Below are 19288 nucleotides of genomic sequence, written 5' to 3' on the forward strand. Positions count from 1 at the left end.
TGAGAGCAATCCAACCCCAAGGATAGCCAGTAAGAAATGAGAAACAATGATAAACCCCATGAGAAGTCAGCCTGCTTTTGTTATCACCAGACACCAGCAATTCCAAACGACCTCAGTGATAAGATGCTCCTCTGGGCAGGGGTAGGCCATCCCCACTCCCCAGACCCACCCTACCCCATCCCCTGTTTTCTACCCTATCTGGCCTCTGATTTAATGTTAGGTGACTAAGAGCACGCTCCTTTCTAATTTTTAAAAAAGGGCTTTTCTACTTCATATCTCCTAATTATCAAAGTGATATTTTATATCTTAGAAGATACACAAACAATATTAAGAAGCATTTAAGAAATTGTCGGGCTTCCCTGGTGACGCAGTGGTTGAGAGTCCGCCTGCCGATGCAGGGGACACGGGTTTGTGCCCCAGTCCGGGAAGATCCCACGTGCCGCGGAGCGGCTGGACCGGTGAGCCGTGGCCGCTGAGCCTGCGCGTCCGGAGCCTGTGCTCCGCGACGGGAGAGGCCACAACAGTGGGAGGCCCGAGTACCGCAAAAAAAAAAAAAAATTAACCATCACAGATACATAGCCGTGAAGACGCTTAAAGTCACTGCCTCCGGAAGCTCACATTCTAGGCAGTGACCCAGACACTAAACAAGTGTTTTAGTTATCTGTCACTGGGTAACAAACCACCCCAAACTCTGTGGCATAAAACAGCAGCCATTTTATTATGTGCGTGTATTCCTTAGATCCCAAATTCCAACGGGGCATAACGGGATGGCTTGTCTCTGCTCTTCAATGCCTGGGACTTAGTGGGACTCAGTCAGTCACCAGGAGTGACTCCGGTGGCTGGAGGCTGGAACCATCTGGAGCCTTCTTCAGTCGTGTGTCTGGAACCTGGACTGAGAAGACTGGAGCTGGGTCTCCTGGGACTGTCAACAGAGCACACACAGGAAGCACTCCATGTGGCTTGGGCTCCTCCCGGCATGACAGCTGGGCTCCACAAGGGAACACTCTGGAAGGAAGGCCTGGAGAATGGGTGTCCAAAGAGACCAGAATGAAGCTCAAGGCTTCTTACAACGACCTCCCCTCAAAAGTCACGCAGTGTCATCTCTGCCACAGGCCTAGCTGACACCACCACTTGGCTGCTTTGTATTTCTCAATGACTAAAATTTACCTTTATGAACTATTTCCCGAGCGTCCGGGAGCCCACACCTTGGGTCTGCTGATTTTATTTTTTCAGAATTTTAAATCACCGAGGAGACCATATTTTCTGTAGGAATGCTTAGGAAAGTAAAATCCAACGTGTTTATATCCTTCCTTTCCCCTTCAGAGAAAATCCTTTCATTTGTTTCTGGTTTTCTGCTCTCCTGAGAGAGGAAGGGATTAGAGTGAAGTTTATACCTGGAAGTTGGCGAGTTATAGCCGCATACAGACAGCTTTATCCAATAAAGAAGCTAGGACTGGTTATCTAGACGAGAGAAGAAAATGAAATAGGGTCCCAATTAATTCAAGACAACCAATTGCCTTGGCCTTTGATACTGTAATAAGTGATCACATAATTGTGGCAGAGAACACAGAAGTGGCAGCTTGAAATAAAACTCCAACTGACATACTTTTAAAAGCAATATGGCAGCTGTGAGCTTGCCACAGAATTAGCAGGAGAGCTGGAAGACTTCCCTTTGGAAAGCCGGCCTGCAGCTGAAAAACAATGGTTAGTTCTTTCTTCCTCTGCTGTTCCTCTGTTCCAATTTAATATGAAATGATAATTTCTTCTTTTTCATGGGTGGGGAGAACAGCCGGTGGGAAACAGAGTAAGGGTCCCTCAACCCCAAGCTATGGTAACCTCAGTCCATGGTAATCCCAAGCCATGGTTCCCCTTTACAGAACGTATCCTTTCTTTCCCACCAACATCAGTGATGGAGAAGAGATCACGCTTATGTAACAGTTAACAGGTAACCAACCAAAGGAGCTAAAGGACCATTCCCTCTGTGCTGTGAAGAGCGTGAGTAGAGTTGCCATTGCCAGGTAACCAGGTGTAAAGCAACGCTGTGATATTTGAGCTTTCTGTAGAGGCAAATAAATTAGGAAAAGATTTAAAAGGGTCTTCAACCCCGAGGAATAGATAAGGAAGATGAGGTACGTATATACAATGGAGTATTAGCCATAAAAAAGAACAAAATAATGCCATGTGCAGTGACATAGGTGGACCTAGAGTTTGTCATACTGAGTAAAGTAAGTCAGACAGAGAAAGACAAATATCATGTAATATCGCTTATATGTAGAATCTAAAAAAATGGTACAAATGAACCTATTTACAAAACAGAAATAGAGTCACAGATGTAGAAAACAAACTTATAGTTACCAAGGGGGAAAGAGGGGAAGGGATAAACTGGGAGATTGGGATTGACATATATACATTACTATACATAAAATAGATAACTAATAAGGACCTACTATATAGCACAGGGAACTCTACTCAGTACTCTGTAATGGCCTATATGGGAAAAGAATCTAAAAAAGAGTGGATATATGTATATATATAACTGATTCACTTTGCTGTACACCTGAAACTAGCCTAACATTGTAAATCAACTACACTCCAATAAAAATTATTTTAAAAAATTTTAAAAAAGAAAAACTTTCTTGAACAATTATAAGAAAAAGGGGGGGGGGGCTCTTCAACCACATGGAACTATTTCTTTTGAAAAAGTTCTTCTTAGAATAGTCCCAAATGTTAGAAATTCAAATCTGGGGAATTCCCTGGCAGTCCAGTGCTTAGGACTTGGTGCTTTCACTGCTGGGGCCCAGGTTCAATCCCTGGTCAGGGAACTAAGACCCTGAAAGCTGCATGGTATGGCCAAAAAAAGAAAAAGAAAAAGTAAATTCAAATCTGGACAAAATAGCTCTCCCTGAATCCTCTTTATGAGAAAATTGATGATTTGAGTGTGATAGTCATGCCGACGATGACTATCTTGATAACATTTATAACATTTCTTGAAAAAAAAATTTTTTTTCCAACCAAAAATAAGGTGTTCCAAAATTGATAAAACGCTCGATTGTTTGTGCCCATTTCTATGTACAATACAGTGTGGAAAGAATTCAGTTCCATGAACAAGCATCATTGAAAAGAGAATAATGAAATAAATAAGAAGTGAACTATGTGCTTTTAAAAAATATTCTTTGTGCTTGTTTGCAAAGTGTTTGAAAGCAAAAGTAGCAGTTTCTTTAATTAAAAGAAATAATGTAACATGTGACCAATCTAATATAAAAAATATTACCAAATATTTTATGTCTGTCCAGCATTTTATTGAAACCATCTAGTAATTCTGCGGCAACTGTTTCCCCTATGATGCTGAAAGCATGCGGACTTAGTGGAGCAGAGGGATGGGAGGGGTCCTGGGGAACACGGAATAAGTGACAAAAAGAAAGAATGATATCAAAGGAAAGGACAACAAATGGGATAGCAAAATGAGAAAGGGAGGGGACAGGAAGATTGAAAAGGGGTTGAGGGTCATACAGAGTGAAGTAAGTCAGAAAGAGAAAAACAAATACCGTATGCTAACACATATATATGGAATCTAAAAAAAAAAAAAAGGTTCGGAAGAACCTAGGGGCAGGACAGGAGTAAAGATGCAGACATAGAGAATGGACTTGAGGACATGGGGAGGGGGCGGGGGAAGGGTAAGCTGGGACGAAGTGACAGAGTGGCATGGACATATATACACTACCAAATGTAAAATAGATAGCTAGTGGGAAGCAGCCACATAGCACAGGGAGGTCAGCTCCGTGCTTTGTGACCACCTAGAGGGGTTGGATAGGGAGGGTGGGAGGGAGACGCAAGAGGGAGGAGATATGGGGATATATGTATGCATATGGCTGATTCACTTTGTTATACAGCAGGAGCTAACACAACATTGTAAAGCAGTTATAAAGATGTTTAAAAAAGTAAAAAATAAAAATATGTTTTAAAAAAAAGAAAAGGGGATGAGGGTTGTCTTAGTAAATTCTGCTACTTTCCTAAAAAAAAAAGTTAAGCAAAAGAACAACTAGAATTTGCTTAAACAGGAACGGAATAGATACTAAAACCCTGAACAAAGAGTTGTCGAAAGGGAACAAGAACTCTGCCCGGCTCTCCCCCTATCTCTGCTGTGTTCACATTCAGCACCTCCCTGGCCAGGACTGGCCTCTGCTGCAAGTGGACACTGTGCTTCTCTCCAAACAAACTGTAGCCAAGAGAATTTTAAATGTTGATGTACCATCATTCCCGTGTGTTATCAGAGCTCAGTCTCCACTCAGGAATCTCTCCCTGGCAGTCAGAGTAAGCCAGGGTCTCACACATCACTGACAAACAGATCATAGGGAAGGACTGTAAGAAAAGCTGGAATAATGCCAGGTGCCGACCAGCTTCTCCTCTTGGAACAGCTCTGCGATCTTGGTTTCCTATAAAGCAGTCTCCTCAAACTTTAACTTGCACAGGAGTCAACTTGGGGATCTTGTTTAAATGCAAATACTGGTTCAGAGGTGCTGGGATGAATCCAAATTCTGCATTCTAACAAGCTTCTGGGGACCCTGCTGGTCCTCAGATGCACTGGGAGACGTGGGTTATAGAGCACCCAGGTGAACCCTGAGTGAGTCAGGTGTGACAAGAGGGAGAGATGGAGAGAGAACAGGCGAGAGAGAGAAGCACACTCTCTCCTGCAGGTTACATACCCAGAGAACACAGGAAGCGACATATATTCTTTGTTCATTCATTACGGTACTTTGTCCAATTCCGCAGCTTTCAGAGTGATGACAGTTTCCCTTCTGGACTTTTAGGCAGCTGGCATTCTCTACACATGAGTCTGGACCCAGAGCAATACCAGCTGTGAGTAAGCCCAGGGAAGGAAGTGGAACTCCAAGACTCCAGGAGTTCTAACCTGCCCTGTTGGCTGGGCACCCGGCTGGCCCCCCTGCAGCTTTTCCTACCTTCTTCTCAGCCAACTTCTTCCACGGAGTAACGATAATTGTCTCTGAATCGTGCTCAACCTGAACGTCAAGGGTATGCTGGAAAGCTTAGGTGACTGAAGCAGAAATATTGAGAAAGTGCTAAAAACCAGACTTCCTGATGGAAGCTAGTGGTTTGAGTCTGATTTCTTTACCCCTTTGAAAGATGTTCCAGATCCAGAAGCTTCCTCGACGTTCCTCATGTTTGTGTGTGAGACAGAAGATGTAGGTGATGGAGTGCATCCTGGACAAACCAGAGGCAAATAGCACTAAGGAAAAACTATGGTTTGGCCTCACGAAGAGAGTTGGAATTAAGAGTCACTCTCAGTTGGAGCAGTTTGATCTTTATTTCCTTTGCCAGAAACTGCGTGTGGCATGATGCGGTGTGGGTGTCCTCAGAGGTGCTACCTAGCTTTGCATGTTTCCTGACGGAGGCAGCACTCCTGCCAGCACCTAGGCGCCAGAGTGGGGAGTGTCAGTGGGAGGAGTAAGCAGGTTTCACTTCCTTGCTGGTTGGAGGCTCAGCTACAGCTGGCTTCTCTCTCAGCGGGGAGGGGAGGGTGTGAGGGGCAGCAGAACGTGTCTCTCTCTGCCTCTTACCCAGAGCACCTCGCAGGGGCTTAGCAGACGCGAGGGGTGCGAATGGGCAGAGCAGAATCTCTAGAAGGGAAAATGAGCATCCAGGATCCTTCAGATCTGTGGAGCACGTCGGACGGAGAAGCTGAGCTGCTCCAGGACTTGGGGTAAGTGGGCAGGTCCCCTTTTCCAGGCGCTTATTGGGTGAACCTTAACTCCTCACCCCTACTCAAATGCTCATCTTGATGAATGATTCTCTTTAGCACTCTTTCTCTCTGACACCCCTATCTTCTATCCTTTCCACTTTACTCATCTGTGTCTGTGGGGGCCCAATTCCATTGTGAAAGTATGGATTACCTTTCCAGATGTGAAAACAAGTAGGTGGAGAAAGTGGGACCAAAAAATCAAATGCTGGACGTTCTTTGAGATTAGGGACAGAATTGGGCTGTAGTCGCATTTGTTGCTGGGTTTCCTTGTTATTGATCTGGTCTACGAATAAATGTGCTATAAAAAGTTCTGAGCTCCAAGCTACTGACAGTAAGAGGGCTGTGCTGCTGGTGAGATAAACAGAAAGCCTAGACCCTACAGTAAGGGAGAGGGACTTTTTCAAAAGAGAACGAACGAGGAAGTGTCTGCAGCAGTGTCCCATTTGTGTTTCTTTCTCCTGACACTGCATTTGTGAGCTCTTGTATGCATGCATGTCTGTAAGGGCAGCTTTGAGCCTTTTAAGTACTAACAAGTCAGGAAGAGGATAAACACTCTGCCCCAGGCAGGTTACACATTTAGGTAGGAAGAGGCACTGTAGTCCTGTCTTTAAGAAGGGACCAGATGAGACAACTCATCAGGATACTTAATAAAAGAAGCAAATGTTACACAAGAGAGGCGTAGGGGATTTCCTACAGAAACTGCTCCTTTCCCCTGAAGCACCGGGAATAGCCTGGTGAGGCTGATTTTGACACCTGTGATTCCCAAGAGGCGAGACCTGCACCTGCTGTCTCACTAAATAGCTCTAATCTTCACAAACACTCAAGAGCTGTGATCATCTCCATCTTACAAAGGAAGAAAACAAGCACCAAAGGGATTGAATAACTTGCCTGCGGTCACACATCAGTTACAAGTCAGGATTCCAATCTGCCAAGTCTATGTCCTTAACCAGAGAAAAACTAAAGTAGGGATGAAATCTCTCTGCGTCAAGACTGCAGAGATTGTATTTTGGGGTGTTGTAAGCGTTCTCAATAAGTCCTGTCTTTAGATTTTAAACTTGAGGTCTCAGAATTGAACTTTACCTTCATAAGGTAAATCAAACGTAACAGCTAGACTTTTCAGTAAAGTAAACTCCCCTTATGGGGAGTCAGAGCTCCAGGACACCTCTAGCCTTCTAGACCAAATCCCCAAACTGCAGAGGTAAAATGTTCCCTGAGCATCCAAAATGGGTGTCACAAAGTCCAGGCACTAAAGCTGGACCCTGGGCTCTCACTTAGATCCGTATGAAGTTATTAAACTATCATTCTTTATGTGTTTGGTTATATGGATTCCCAGCCCACGATCGGTAGGAAGCCACAGTGGAGAAGAGAGACAAAGGAAGTATTCCACTCTGGTCCTTTAATTCAACAATCTTTGAGCCTAGGCTCTGTGCTTGAGTACCCTTGGCACTCATTTGGATGACAAAGATGAGCTAAACACTGTCTCTTCTCCCCACCTTAGTGCCCGTAGCAGGAAGCAACCTTAGGTAAAACCCACTAGGAAACAGAACGGTGTCTTCCCTCCGTGTGCAGAGATGGACATTCAACACAACCCAGAAACACCCCAAAAATGTGCTTTTATATCCATATTTCACTATTTCAGAAAGTCTGGAAATATCTTAAACATTGGAAGACGGTTTCTGTAACAACAGACAAGTTACAGTGGTCTAGGGAAATTGCTCTATGGTTGCAGTTCTTAACCTTGGCTGTGCACTAGAATTACCCAAGGAGTTTTTAAAAATTCCTGCCCAGGCCACACACCAGACAAATGACATCAGTATCTTGGGGGTGAGCGTTTTCTTTTTAAACTTTCCAAGTGATTTCAGAGCAAGACCAAGGTTGAGAATCACTGCATAGAATAGAAATCCAACAGAAGCACTGAGTAAATGTGCCCTTATTTGTTGGATATGTACCTGAATCTTAAAGCCATTAATAAACGTTGACATTTCGTCTGTGGGTTTGGGAGCATTTTGTTTAACAATTTTATTGAGGTATATTTTAGAGATCATAGAGCTCACTCATTTCCAGTGTACAATTCAGTAACCTGTAGTGCCTTTAAAGAGAGTGGTACAACCATCACCATAAATCAATTTTAGAACATTTTCATCCCCCCAATAAGAAACCTCAGAAGCATTTTTTTTTTTATATACTCAGTGGTGTGTTAATAAACCACCTGGGTGAGGGATAGCCCTGATTCAAGAGTCTACCTGTTTCCCCGGTATAAATACTCCAATCACAGGCATTTTCAAGCTGCCAAGGGTTTAACAACAAGATTACAAAATTCCTGAGAATTTAATAATGGGCTTGAGTTAGTACTTGTGCCTCTAGGACAATCCTGATATACCTCTCATAAGTCATAAGATCTGAGCAAACTCGAAAATGACCTCTTGCCTCTGGCAGAATTCTGAATGAAATCAAAAAAGAAGAATAAATTCTTCTTTGAACCTCTAGGCTACTGGTTAGGTATAATCTACCCCCAAACTTCTAATTAATTCAGTTTTTTAAATGCTCCTTAAAAACAAAATGATTTAAAGCAGTTGAAAGATAAAAAGTGGCTGGTTTTAATGCCTTCGTTTTGAAATCATTTTTAATAGGTTATCTGAGTAGTCAGGTAGGTTCTTACATTTGTATTTTTGATAGATATAGACAGACAAGGTGGTGGTTAAATTAAAGAGATGGCATACATCTTTGTTCTTTGGTCCCATTTTTCTTCAGGTTCTGGCATCTGTAAGCTCTACAAATTAAACCCTGCATTGTAGCAAATCCATCCCCTGCCTTTCTAGGACACACACGACTTGCTCAGAAGACATTCTTTCTAAAGTACCTAAATCAAGCAACTCAGATGCATTTCTGTGTCTCACTTGCAGAGTATCAGTCTAAAAACACTTATTTTCCTTCATCCTAAACATATTAATGCATCCAGAAGCAAAGGGGAAATAACACAATTTGCAATGGTTGCTCAGCTTCACTTACACGTTGGCCGAATGGGATGGGGGAGGGAGGGGCAAAGGCTGTGGAGAACCGTCCATGAGAAGCAGGAGCTGTACTGGGAACAGAGGGCAGGCTGTGTGTGGCTTCCAAAATGAAGCGACGGGGCTGTGAAACAAATAGTGAATATTTGAGGCACCACCTAAGGAACAAACTAGGATAGAACTGCTAATCAGTTAACAATTTATGATTCCAGCAATTCTTTGATTATAACAAAGGTTCCTACAAAACAATGTAGTTTGGTATGTAACTACAAACTATATAACTACAGACACAAAAGGGATACTGTGAAATAAAAATATTTTAGCATATCTTTAAATATTCAAATTATCTACTCAGACATATTCCTTCAAGCAAGAAATATAATAAATGTTCCCTTTTTTATATATTTTCCCATCTCAAATTTTATAAGGAAGTGTCTGTGTTTGGCTGTGCTGTCAGAGTCAAGAAAGTAGATTCGAAACTCTGGATATTTAAGTAAATTAATTAAAAACTCTCTAATTTCTCTGCTGCTTCCCATATAAGAGAAGGTTAGAGCAGATCAGGGATCAGCAAACTTTTTTGTCAGAAGCCAGGTAATAAATACTTTAGGCTTTGCAGGCTTTATGATTTCTGCTTCAGCTACTCACATCTGTCATTGCCATGCAAAAACAGCCATAGATAACACAGAAACAGATGACTGTGATGGTGTTCAAACAAAATATTATTTAAGGACACTGAAATTCGAATTTCATACAATTGTCACAAGTCATAAAATATTCTTCTTCTTTTTTTTCCCTAACCACTTAAAAACGTAAAACCATGCTTGGTTCACAGTCTACACCAAAACGTGTACCCTGCTAGGAACTGGACCTCACATGGTGGTTTGCTGACGACCCAGGGAATAAGTAACAATAACCAAAGCGAGTTCTTATGAAGAGGCAGACATTTTGCATAAAGGAGCTCTGACCTTCAAAAGGTATCTACGTTCCAGCTTTACACATGAGGAGACTCATTAGCAGAGAAATCAAGCTGCCTGGAGTCCCAGAGAATCTGGGTCCCAAGGCCATGCTTATTCCACCAAACCAGGTTGCCCTCCTGTTGTGAGGGTCATTGGCCGGCACCAGGTCATTCACAGAGTTTGGCCTTCACAATAACACCATCAATACAGTATGATTATACTCATCTTATAGATGCAGAAGGTGACTTCGGATCAGTCAAGTGAACAGTCCAGGTCACAGACCTCATAGGTGGTGCCCTGAGAGTGCCTAGGCGCGTACTCCAGAGCTGACTCTCTCTCCACCTATGGAAGAAGGTACACCTTCTAAGAACGGCAATTTAGTAAGGGTTGGACGCTCACCATGTGCCAGGCACTATTTTAAGCCTTTTGCTTGTATGACTTATTAAATTCACACATCGCTGCCAGGTAGTTACTACCACTAGTGACATTTCTGCTCACAAATGGGAAAAATGAAGGACAGCTTTTATCACATGCTCAAGATGACACTCTCATAAACCTTCAAATCCAGGAGTCTGGCCCCAGAGCCCACATGCTTCTCCACTAACACAACTTCCTGCTTATTATATCAGCACTGTTAGTGCTAGTGAGAACTGAGAGAAAAAGTAGTTCTGTGATTACTACCACCAACATATTTTTTTACTAAAAGACATTATTCTTTCACATTCTTCACATAACAGACATGCATACAAAGCCAGATCAATATCCTAATTCATCAGAACTTTTTTGAATTGTGTGTAGATTCCTTTCTTCGGGGCTAGGCAAATCGAATAGGCTAAGAAAAGCATAGTAAATTCAAAGCTTTAAAGGAAGCTGTTTACAGAGCTGATACCAAGTAGAGCAAAAAAGCTTGTTCCTCTTCTGGGCACAATTCCGTAATCTTGGACTCTAAAAATGGAAGGTGGTTCTCTTGTGGCTGAGCGAGAGTATGTAACTAGTGTACAGTTTGATCTTGCTTGGACTCAAGCGAATTTCCTCTTCAGTTGTTGTGTTTCTGTTCCTTTATGGGTAACGGTGACTTCCTTCTACTTACATGTGGAAATCTGGCCACACACGTTCTCCACATCAAGTGGGGTCACTTTGTTTCATTCATTCTCTTTTCCATTTATTCATAGACCCATCTGTTGAATGATGACATTATGCAAGGCAGTATGGGAGTTACTGACAGTAAGAAGAAGTGGCTGTCCCCTCAAGGAGTTTACAGTGCAGAGGACAGAGAATGCACGAGTGGGTGGAGTTAGAATGCAGGATAGAGGGACCGAGGGTCATTGCAGTGTCTACATAAAGAACACAGCAGATGGCAAGAAAGTAGGAGAACATTGGATGTGCAGAAGATGGCCTTGGAACCCGTAGGATTTTTTGTCAGTTGAAGGCAGAGAAGAAGACATTTTCTAAAGAGAAAATGGCATGAATAAAGCAGTAAAAGTGGCAAAACATATGAATATTCAGAAAATAAAAAGTGTCCACATGGACTCAGACCCTCCCAGTCCCTGGGACCCAGCAGTTACTCATCGTTCAGTCTTGCTCTGGCCTTTACCTCTCAGAGTGCCCACCTTCAGCTACATTCTATGAGAAAGCTTCCACCTGGCTTTCCTCTTCCAGTTTCTAGTGTCATAACCATACACTTAGCCTGTTTTTTTTTTTTTAAGCCTGGGTTAATTTCTTGCTCCCACCAACTCCTCTCAATGATCCTGTCAACTAGGATAAATTCCTAGTCTGAGCCCCCATGCTCTGGCTACTCCTCCCTGAGGTGGACCTGTCTGAACCCAACCACAGCCCACGTAGCAAAGTCTTGGCTGTCACTCGGTCACCTACAGATTCCCTGTGGTCCTGCTTCCCCAACTACTAGTGCCTGCTCCTGTTATCTGTTGTTAGACTTTCTTTGCTCAAAAATATTTAAATTTTGGGCTTCCCTGGTGGCGCAGTGGTTGAGAGTCCGCCTGCCGATGCAAGGGAAACGGGTTCGTCCCCCGGTCCGGGAAGATCCCACATGCCGCGGAGCGGCTGGGCCCGTGAGCCATGGCCGCTGAGCCTGCGCGTCCGGAGCCTGTGCTCTGCAACGGGAGAAGCCACAACAGTGAGAGGCCCCCCGCGTACCGCAAAAATAAAAGCCTCAAGGCAACAACTTAATTTGTTTTGGTAAAAGTATAGTTATATAAGAGAATGTTGCTTTTTAGAGACACATGCTGAATTACTTAAGATTAAAGTGCTATGAAATCTGTAACTTACTTTTAAAACTTTCATCCAAAAATATATGAAGGAAATCTGGCAAAAAGTTAGAAATTATTCCACCTAAAATATGGGTATTATTTAAATGTGGGTATTATTTATACTCAGTTTTCTACTTTCTTGTATATTTGGAATTATTTATAATAAACACTTTAAAATAAAACGTATTAATTATTGAAAATTTGGTGAATAAAGAAAAGCACGAAAAATGTCAGCCCTGTACCACCACCCAAAATGACATATTGCTCAACTTCTCTCCAGTCTTTAAAAAATATTTTTCTGTAAACACATACACACACACACACGCACGCACGTGCATGTAGATTGAATTGCGCTCGTACCATGCATATAATTTTGCTCTCACTTTCTGGTAGCATACATTTTCATCACCTGCTTCTTGTTCGTTCTCAAAGCAGGTTCTGGGTCTGGTCTTTCCCAGGCTATCTTGTTTCCCTGTATTAAAATTTGAATACTTAGATTGATGCAAATTCCAGAAGACCTTAAATAGATTGAGTTTGGACTTTGGTCAAACATCATTTGACAATATGTAATCATTGAATGTTTATAGGAACGTGGAACTACAAGGTCATCGTGGGTTTTTTTTTTAAGGTAGATTAATCTGGTAGTTGAGCATGATCAATAGTAATGAGTCCAGAGACAATAAAACTAATGAGTGAGAGAGTTTACAGACTGGTGTATAAGAAACTAGAGTGAGGACCTGGGAATAGTAAGGAAGGAACAGGAGTGGAAGCCAGTAATTCTACTGAGCTAAAAACATAAGTGATTCACCTCCAAATAAGAATGAGTTCTGCTTTTGTATAGTTTTTCAAAATGGCATCAAAGAAGTTTTGAAAATCTTAATGGCACGAAATTCTTGTAATTCATCCATTGTTTGCTTTCTCATTGTAAATCTCTAAAGTTGCCTGGGTCTCATGTGATTGCTCGTACGATTCTGACTCCCCACCAGTTGAATCTGTACTTTGGGTTAATTCTCTACATAATCTTAGAATCAGTTTCTAGATGTCAGTCCTAAAGCCCTAAGAGGTTTGGCCACCTGATCTAGGCTGAGCACAGTACACTCTTTTGACAGTGATCTCCTTAGGGGCAGGGCAGTAGGTTACTCGTATTTGTCTGTTCCATCCAAGCTCAGCACTTGACAAAGAGCAGGTGTCTAAATATCTGAATTGTCCCAAGTTGGGTCAAAGCCAAGACCAGAACTCAAGGTCCCTGACTTCAGCCCACCACACCAACACTGGTGATGTAATTGTATTTATTACCCTCAGGCTCACTCAGTCCTCTTAACAAAAGTTTTTACTGCTGGGACAAATTGACATTGGTTAGAGGCAGCATCTGAACAATGGAATAGACAGGAGATAACTAATGAAACAAAGATCTTTTTTTTACATCCTCCAAAGTATGGGACTTTTTCCTAGAGTTATAGCTTCCTGAAAGTGACCTTCTCTGTCTCCTGTCCCAACCCACAATGGTAGGTTGTTAATGGCAACTACAGTCCAAAGACAATTACCCTGAAGCAGCATTTTATGATGTATATAGGATGCAAGAGTAACCACAGTAAGTGCAGAGTCAAGCTTGATTCCACTCCGAGATGAGCCCTCCTGAGAGAGCCTCTGGTTTTGGATCTCTGCCCAGGCATTGAAGTCCCCTCCAAGCTCTTATCCATGAAATAGTTTTTCTAGTCAGTCTCTGAGCTTTGACTCCCAGTCCAAATCAAACATTCCCTGAGCCCCAACCCCTGGAGGAGCAATGATGCTCTTTTGGTTTTACAGCCATTTGTGTACTGTGCAGGCTGACCTGGGGACTGGACAGGACCTCTGCTGGAATGAGACACAATTTGCCTCCCACCCCCCATCTCCCCATCCGTGACTCTGCCCTCGGGTCTCTCATGTCTCTGACAGCCCTGGGTGCATTGACCCATGTCATGTTCTGTGGGTCTGTATCTTTCTCTCACTTTGGTTTCTCTGCCTCTGTCTCTGGACCACTCAGATTGGGTCTCTATTTGTGTTCCCTAGGTCACTGTCCCTAGATGCCTCTGGCTATCTACATGAGCTGCTGTGCCTTTCTCTTGTCTCTAGGTCTGTATATCTCTCTTTCTACAGCTTTTGACTTATGTATCTCTCACTCCTTGTGCCCATCTGTGTCTCTGGATCTCTGAGTCTCTCTCTTTCTGTGTTTCCATCTCTCAGAACTCCTTGCCTCATTCATCAGGCTCCTTCAAGGACAAGTTTATCCTGGTTTCCAACTCCCACAGAATTATCATACCCCTTCAGTCTTGTTTCCCTGTAGCTGAGCCTTGACTCCCGCAAAAAAACACTTGGGGCCCCACCTTTAGTTCATTGTTTGACCAAATACTCACATACTCTGCCTCCGTCATCACTCAGGTATGCTTCCTAAAGCCTGGGGCAGCTGGCCTCACTATTTAGCTCTGCTATTAGCATTTGTAAATGTGGACATTTAGCATGGTAATGTGGAAAGCCTCAGACAAGCTGGTTGCATCACGGAAACCTCCTGATTGGAAAGATGATGGTCTTTCTTCAGCCTCCCCTATGTATCACACTACGATACATAGAACTTTCAAACTTTTTGCAAAGCCTCTCCTTGGTTCTCTCCTTGGTCAGGGTCCGTTTGCTGTGATCAATGGAAAGGTAAGCCCACATTTGTGAACAGGGGACTTAACATGTTTATGTGTGGTCAACACCACGTTGTCACATAATATACACCACGGCCTGACTATAATACAAATTGCCACACTGATAGTTTTTGAGCTAAATAAGACATTTCCTTTTCCTTAATCCATGATTTCTGATGGCTTAAAGCGTCAAGGGCTTCATGTTTTCATGAAGTCAAAGTGTCTAGCACCAACACTGTGAACAAATGTACACAAAGGCAAGCAGCAGTCAAGCAAATCCCATGGAGTGACTCAAGTGCTGAGGACACATGAGCCCAAGTTAAAATTGCTTATATTGAGATTGCCTGATAGATTCATTTTTTATTCTATCATCATTGTGTTAGCAGGATTCTGAGGCCAAGCACAGACCTAGCAAGCAAGAAGACAGATCAATGAGCTATGTTGTCCATGGCCTTAAGAAAAGCTCTGTTATCCATGGCATCATAGGTTATACATTTGCCATCTTTGGTCTAGAGAGTTCAGAAAGTGTGTCAGTATCATTCAAAAGTGAGAATAAGTTTGAAAATGAAAAGAAAATGAAAATTCTCCAAAGAAGAGCGCTTTCGTTGGCTGTTCAACTCCAACGCCTGTTAGCTCTTTTTACACAATTAGGAATTTCTATTATTGCTTTGGGTTGAAATGTATGTCCTCTTTATAAGCCTGAAGGGACAGAATCTAGGTTCTATGTCACTTCTCTTTTCCAGGAAGGGGAAAAATATGTCATTAAATATATGAATAATCTGTAAACATGGGTTACTAAGAAATTTTCTCCCCAAGATGTATGTAATGTAAACGGATGTATGGCTCATGTTTTAACATGCAAGACTGATTTCTGTGCCCACTTGTTCTTCCAGTCTTGTTTTGCATTACTCCTCAACATAGACCCTCTGTTCCAGGTAGGCATTGTGTTTCCTGTATACACCATGCATATGTCAACCTCAGTGCCTTTGCTTATGCTACTGCTCCGGTTGGAATGTTTTTTTCTCTCACACTTGATGAATTCTATATCTATTCTTCAATTTCCAACTCATGGTATTCTTCCTCCATGAAGTTTTCCCTGGTCATTTCATCCCCTCACGGGCTCCTCCTTCTATACCATTTACTGCCCCCATCACTAAGATGGCAGCTATTTGGGGATTTTTTGATGAAATTTGCCACAGATCCTTCTCTTTTCCTCTAAGTACTTATTTCCTAAGTACTGTAAAGCTCCTTAGTACATTCTTTGCTCTCTTTGTTCCGCTTTTAGATACCACACTCTGTACACTCAAACCATCAAGGTTATTGAAATGAGTTAAAGTTTTTAGGACCAAGAGTTCTTCAGCTCCATGCTTCTCAAATGCTAAACTGCATAGCAATCACGTGGGGCTCTTGATAAAAACAGATTATAATTCAGCAGGTCTAGGAGGCCTGCAAATGTGAATTCCTAACAAAATCTCAGGGTATTGAGTGGAAAGGCTTCGCATTGTTTTTCAAACACCAGGTACAACCCAAGAGTGTTCTTAAAGTTAATTTAGTGGGTCACAATCAATATTTGTTAAAAAGCAATAGAAAAGAATATAGTAAATAGTGTTTAGAAGAATAGTGTTGTTTCCTATAACACTTTTTGGGTTTTTTTGTACATTTATAATGTAAGTGTGTGTGTGTGTGTGTGTGTGTGTGTGTGTGTGTGTGGAGAGAGAGAGAGAGAGAGAGGCAAAAGAGAGGGAGGCAAAATGCATTTTATACTATGGGCCAATTCGAAAAGTTTGAAAGCTTCTCCTTTAAAGGACAGAGCAGAATGAGATATAAACTTGTATCAGCAAATTAAGACAATGAAACCGATTGGGATAAGAAACTGTGAAGGCTCCAATAGGCCGGGGCAATTTCCCAGAAGGTTCTAACACAAAGGGCATGGGAATGAGAGAAGAGGCAGAACTGAGGACCAGCTTTCTGGATCAAGCCCGGCTGCCTTCTCTGTGGTTGATCTTATTTCCTGTATCTTACTGAGAGGCAGCTATGAAAATTCTTTAGTAAGTGGGTGTTTCCTGATTTGTAACTGTATCATGGGAGGGATAATGCCACTGTTTCCTTCAAGGCCAGCTGTGGGTTTGATAATCTCATAAACCCAGTACAAATATTCTTTGGAAGCTTGATGAGCCTCTGCTGACTATTAGCCTTGAGACATATTTATGACGATGTGTGGACCTTGGGGGAAAAGGAAAATACAACATTGCTTCGAAAGTGCTGTTATAAAGAGTAATTTCTTGCTCTTTTTTACTTCTTCAGAGAAAAAGAGACAAAAAGGCTTTTTTTTTTTTTTTTTTTTAAGTTTCAGGAGACTGAACCCTATCCCAAACAGCAGAGAAGTCGTATTCCCAGCACGCAGCACAGTGTCCAGCATATTCATAATATGTTGTATAAAAAGCAAAGTTTTTACCTTGTTCTCTTCTGCAAAAGTTAAAGACTCATATAAGAAGTTTATTAAAGAAGTCAGTGTTCCAACATGAAAATAAGAGAGTTTTCCTACCAGGTGTTATTATTAGTCACCTTGGCAGATGAGAAAGACAGAGGTTGCTACTCGTGTGGTGTCACATAGCGAATGCGTCAGAAGTCATTGGAGCAAAAGGACTCATCGCTAAGGAAAAGAGTGGAGACAAAGGCCAGCTCTCATCTTGCAAAATTTTCACTGATACTGCATGGGTGTTTGTGACCCAAATTAGCTGCTTATTAGCATTCCTTTTCGCTTGGCAGTTCCCAGGAGCAAAAAGGTTTCTTATTGCACTTAATTCCAAGAACATCATCTTTCTAATGCAGCTGTGGGAGAAGTGGCAGAGCCGCAGAGGAAGATGAGTTGCTTGGGGGTTTTAATCAACAGCAGGTCTAGCGTGAATCAGCAGCATTACGCAACTGTCAAGAAACAATGCAATCTTGGGTTGCCTTACAGCATGCCTGGCAGCCAGAACGGTGAGATCCTGTGGGGCTTTGTTTTGCACGTCAGATCTTACCTTGAAGATAGATTTTGAAAATTTAGAAGGTATTCAGAGGAGATAAGTTCTCTGGGTGATCAAGGGACTGAAAATCTATTGTAAAAGGAGAAGTTGAAGACGATGGAAGCAAAAGAGAGAACATTCTAAATGCTTCTAACTATTTGTATAAGTATCATCTATATAACTCCAAGAAGTAGCTCTGAGACCATCTACTGAAAGCCGTACAGCAAGAAATGGTAATTTGATATATAGGCAAGAGTTTTCTGGCCATCAGTCATGGAAGTATGGAATGGGTTTGCCTATACAAGTAGTGAGTTCCGCATCATTAGTAATATGTAAACAAAGGTTGAATAAGGGTCTTATTAGGGTTTAGACTTTGTACAAAATTTAGAAATATAAACCAAGCTGCTGGTTGTGATTTTCTCTGCGATGAGGGATTATATGTGGTTTTTATTTACTAAGGTAAACATTTTTAATTATTTAATTTTTAAAAAAATAAAAAGCAGACATGGCTTTTATAATCACCAGAAGTGAGAGAGTGAAGCCAATGAAGCTTCAGCTTCAGGTCCTCTGCCTTGCACAGACCCTAGGGATGTAGTTAAAATAAATGTAGTCAACTCAAAGGGTATTTAAGATTAGTCCCTGAACATTACAATTTTAAACACCCTGAAATCTTACAGCTCATTTATGAAAGAAGTTTGATAGAGGTTCTCAAATTTTCCAACGGTCCTAAAAACTTCATTAGCAATATCACATCGTGAAGTTGAAAATAACTTTTCTATGCTATCAATAATTTTAAAAAGCATTATAGGTAAAAGACTGAATTCTTATTCTATCCTCTATATAGAAAATTGTAGTATACAATTGTTGTTAGATGAAGAAATAACCAGAGATGACATAGCCAAAAGTATAGAGAAAAAAAGGTATAGGGGTATGTAAACACTTAATTAATGAATATAAGTTGTTTTCTCAGTTTTGAAATGTTTGTGATATTTGTCAGTTTTTTATTTTTATTTTTTTAATTTGTGATATAATTGACCTTTAACATTATATTCGTTTCAGGAGTAAAATAAATATAATGATTTGATAATGTATATATAGCAAAATGATCACTGCAATCAGTCCAGTTAACATCCATCACCACACATGGTTAACAAAACTTTTTTTTTCCTGTGATGAGAGCTTTCAAGATCCACTTTTCTAGCAACTTTCAAATAAGCAATACAGTATTATTAACTGTAGTTACCAAGCTGTACATTACATCCCCATGACTTAGTCATTTTATAACTGGAAATTTGTACCTTTTGGTACCCTTTACCCATCTCACTATCCCTTCCTCCCCCACCTCTGGCAACCAGAAATCTGTTCTCTATATCCATGAACTTGGTTTTTCATTTGTTTTTTGTTGTTTTATTTTTACTTATTTATTATCTTTTCATAGTTAAAGCTTGGTGAATTTTTATTCTTTTTTTAATCAAAATATAGTTGACATACAATATTATGTTAGTTTCAGGTGTACTACATAGTGACTTGACATTTGTGTACATTATGAAATGATTGCCATGCTAAGTCTAGTAACCATCTGTGCCCTACAAAGCTATTACAATATTATTGACCATATTCTTTAT

At 41.4% G+C, this 19288-nt stretch overlaps 1 protein-coding gene across 2 annotated transcripts in view; it reads left to right on the forward strand.

Annotated features, from left to right (window-relative positions):
• Positions 1–5611: 5611 nt before the first annotated feature.
• DAPP1 (dual adaptor of phosphotyrosine and 3-phosphoinositides 1) overlaps positions 5612–19288 on the forward strand; it is a 59511-nt gene continuing 45834 nt past the window's right edge. For both annotated transcript variants that reach the window (XM_007463799.1, XM_007463798.1), the window contains exon 1: positions 5612–5719. In XM_007463799.1, the coding sequence (XP_007463861.1) occupies positions 5619–5719 (101 nt within the window). In that variant the 5' untranslated portion in view covers positions 5612–5618. The remainder of the gene's footprint in view (positions 5720–19288) is intronic.

Source organism: Lipotes vexillifer, unplaced genomic scaffold (genome assembly GCF_000442215.2).
Source record: "Lipotes vexillifer unplaced genomic scaffold, Lipotes_vexillifer_v1.1 scaffold49, whole genome shotgun sequence".
Classification (NCBI taxonomy): Eukaryota; Metazoa; Chordata; class Mammalia; order Artiodactyla; family Lipotidae; genus Lipotes; species Lipotes vexillifer.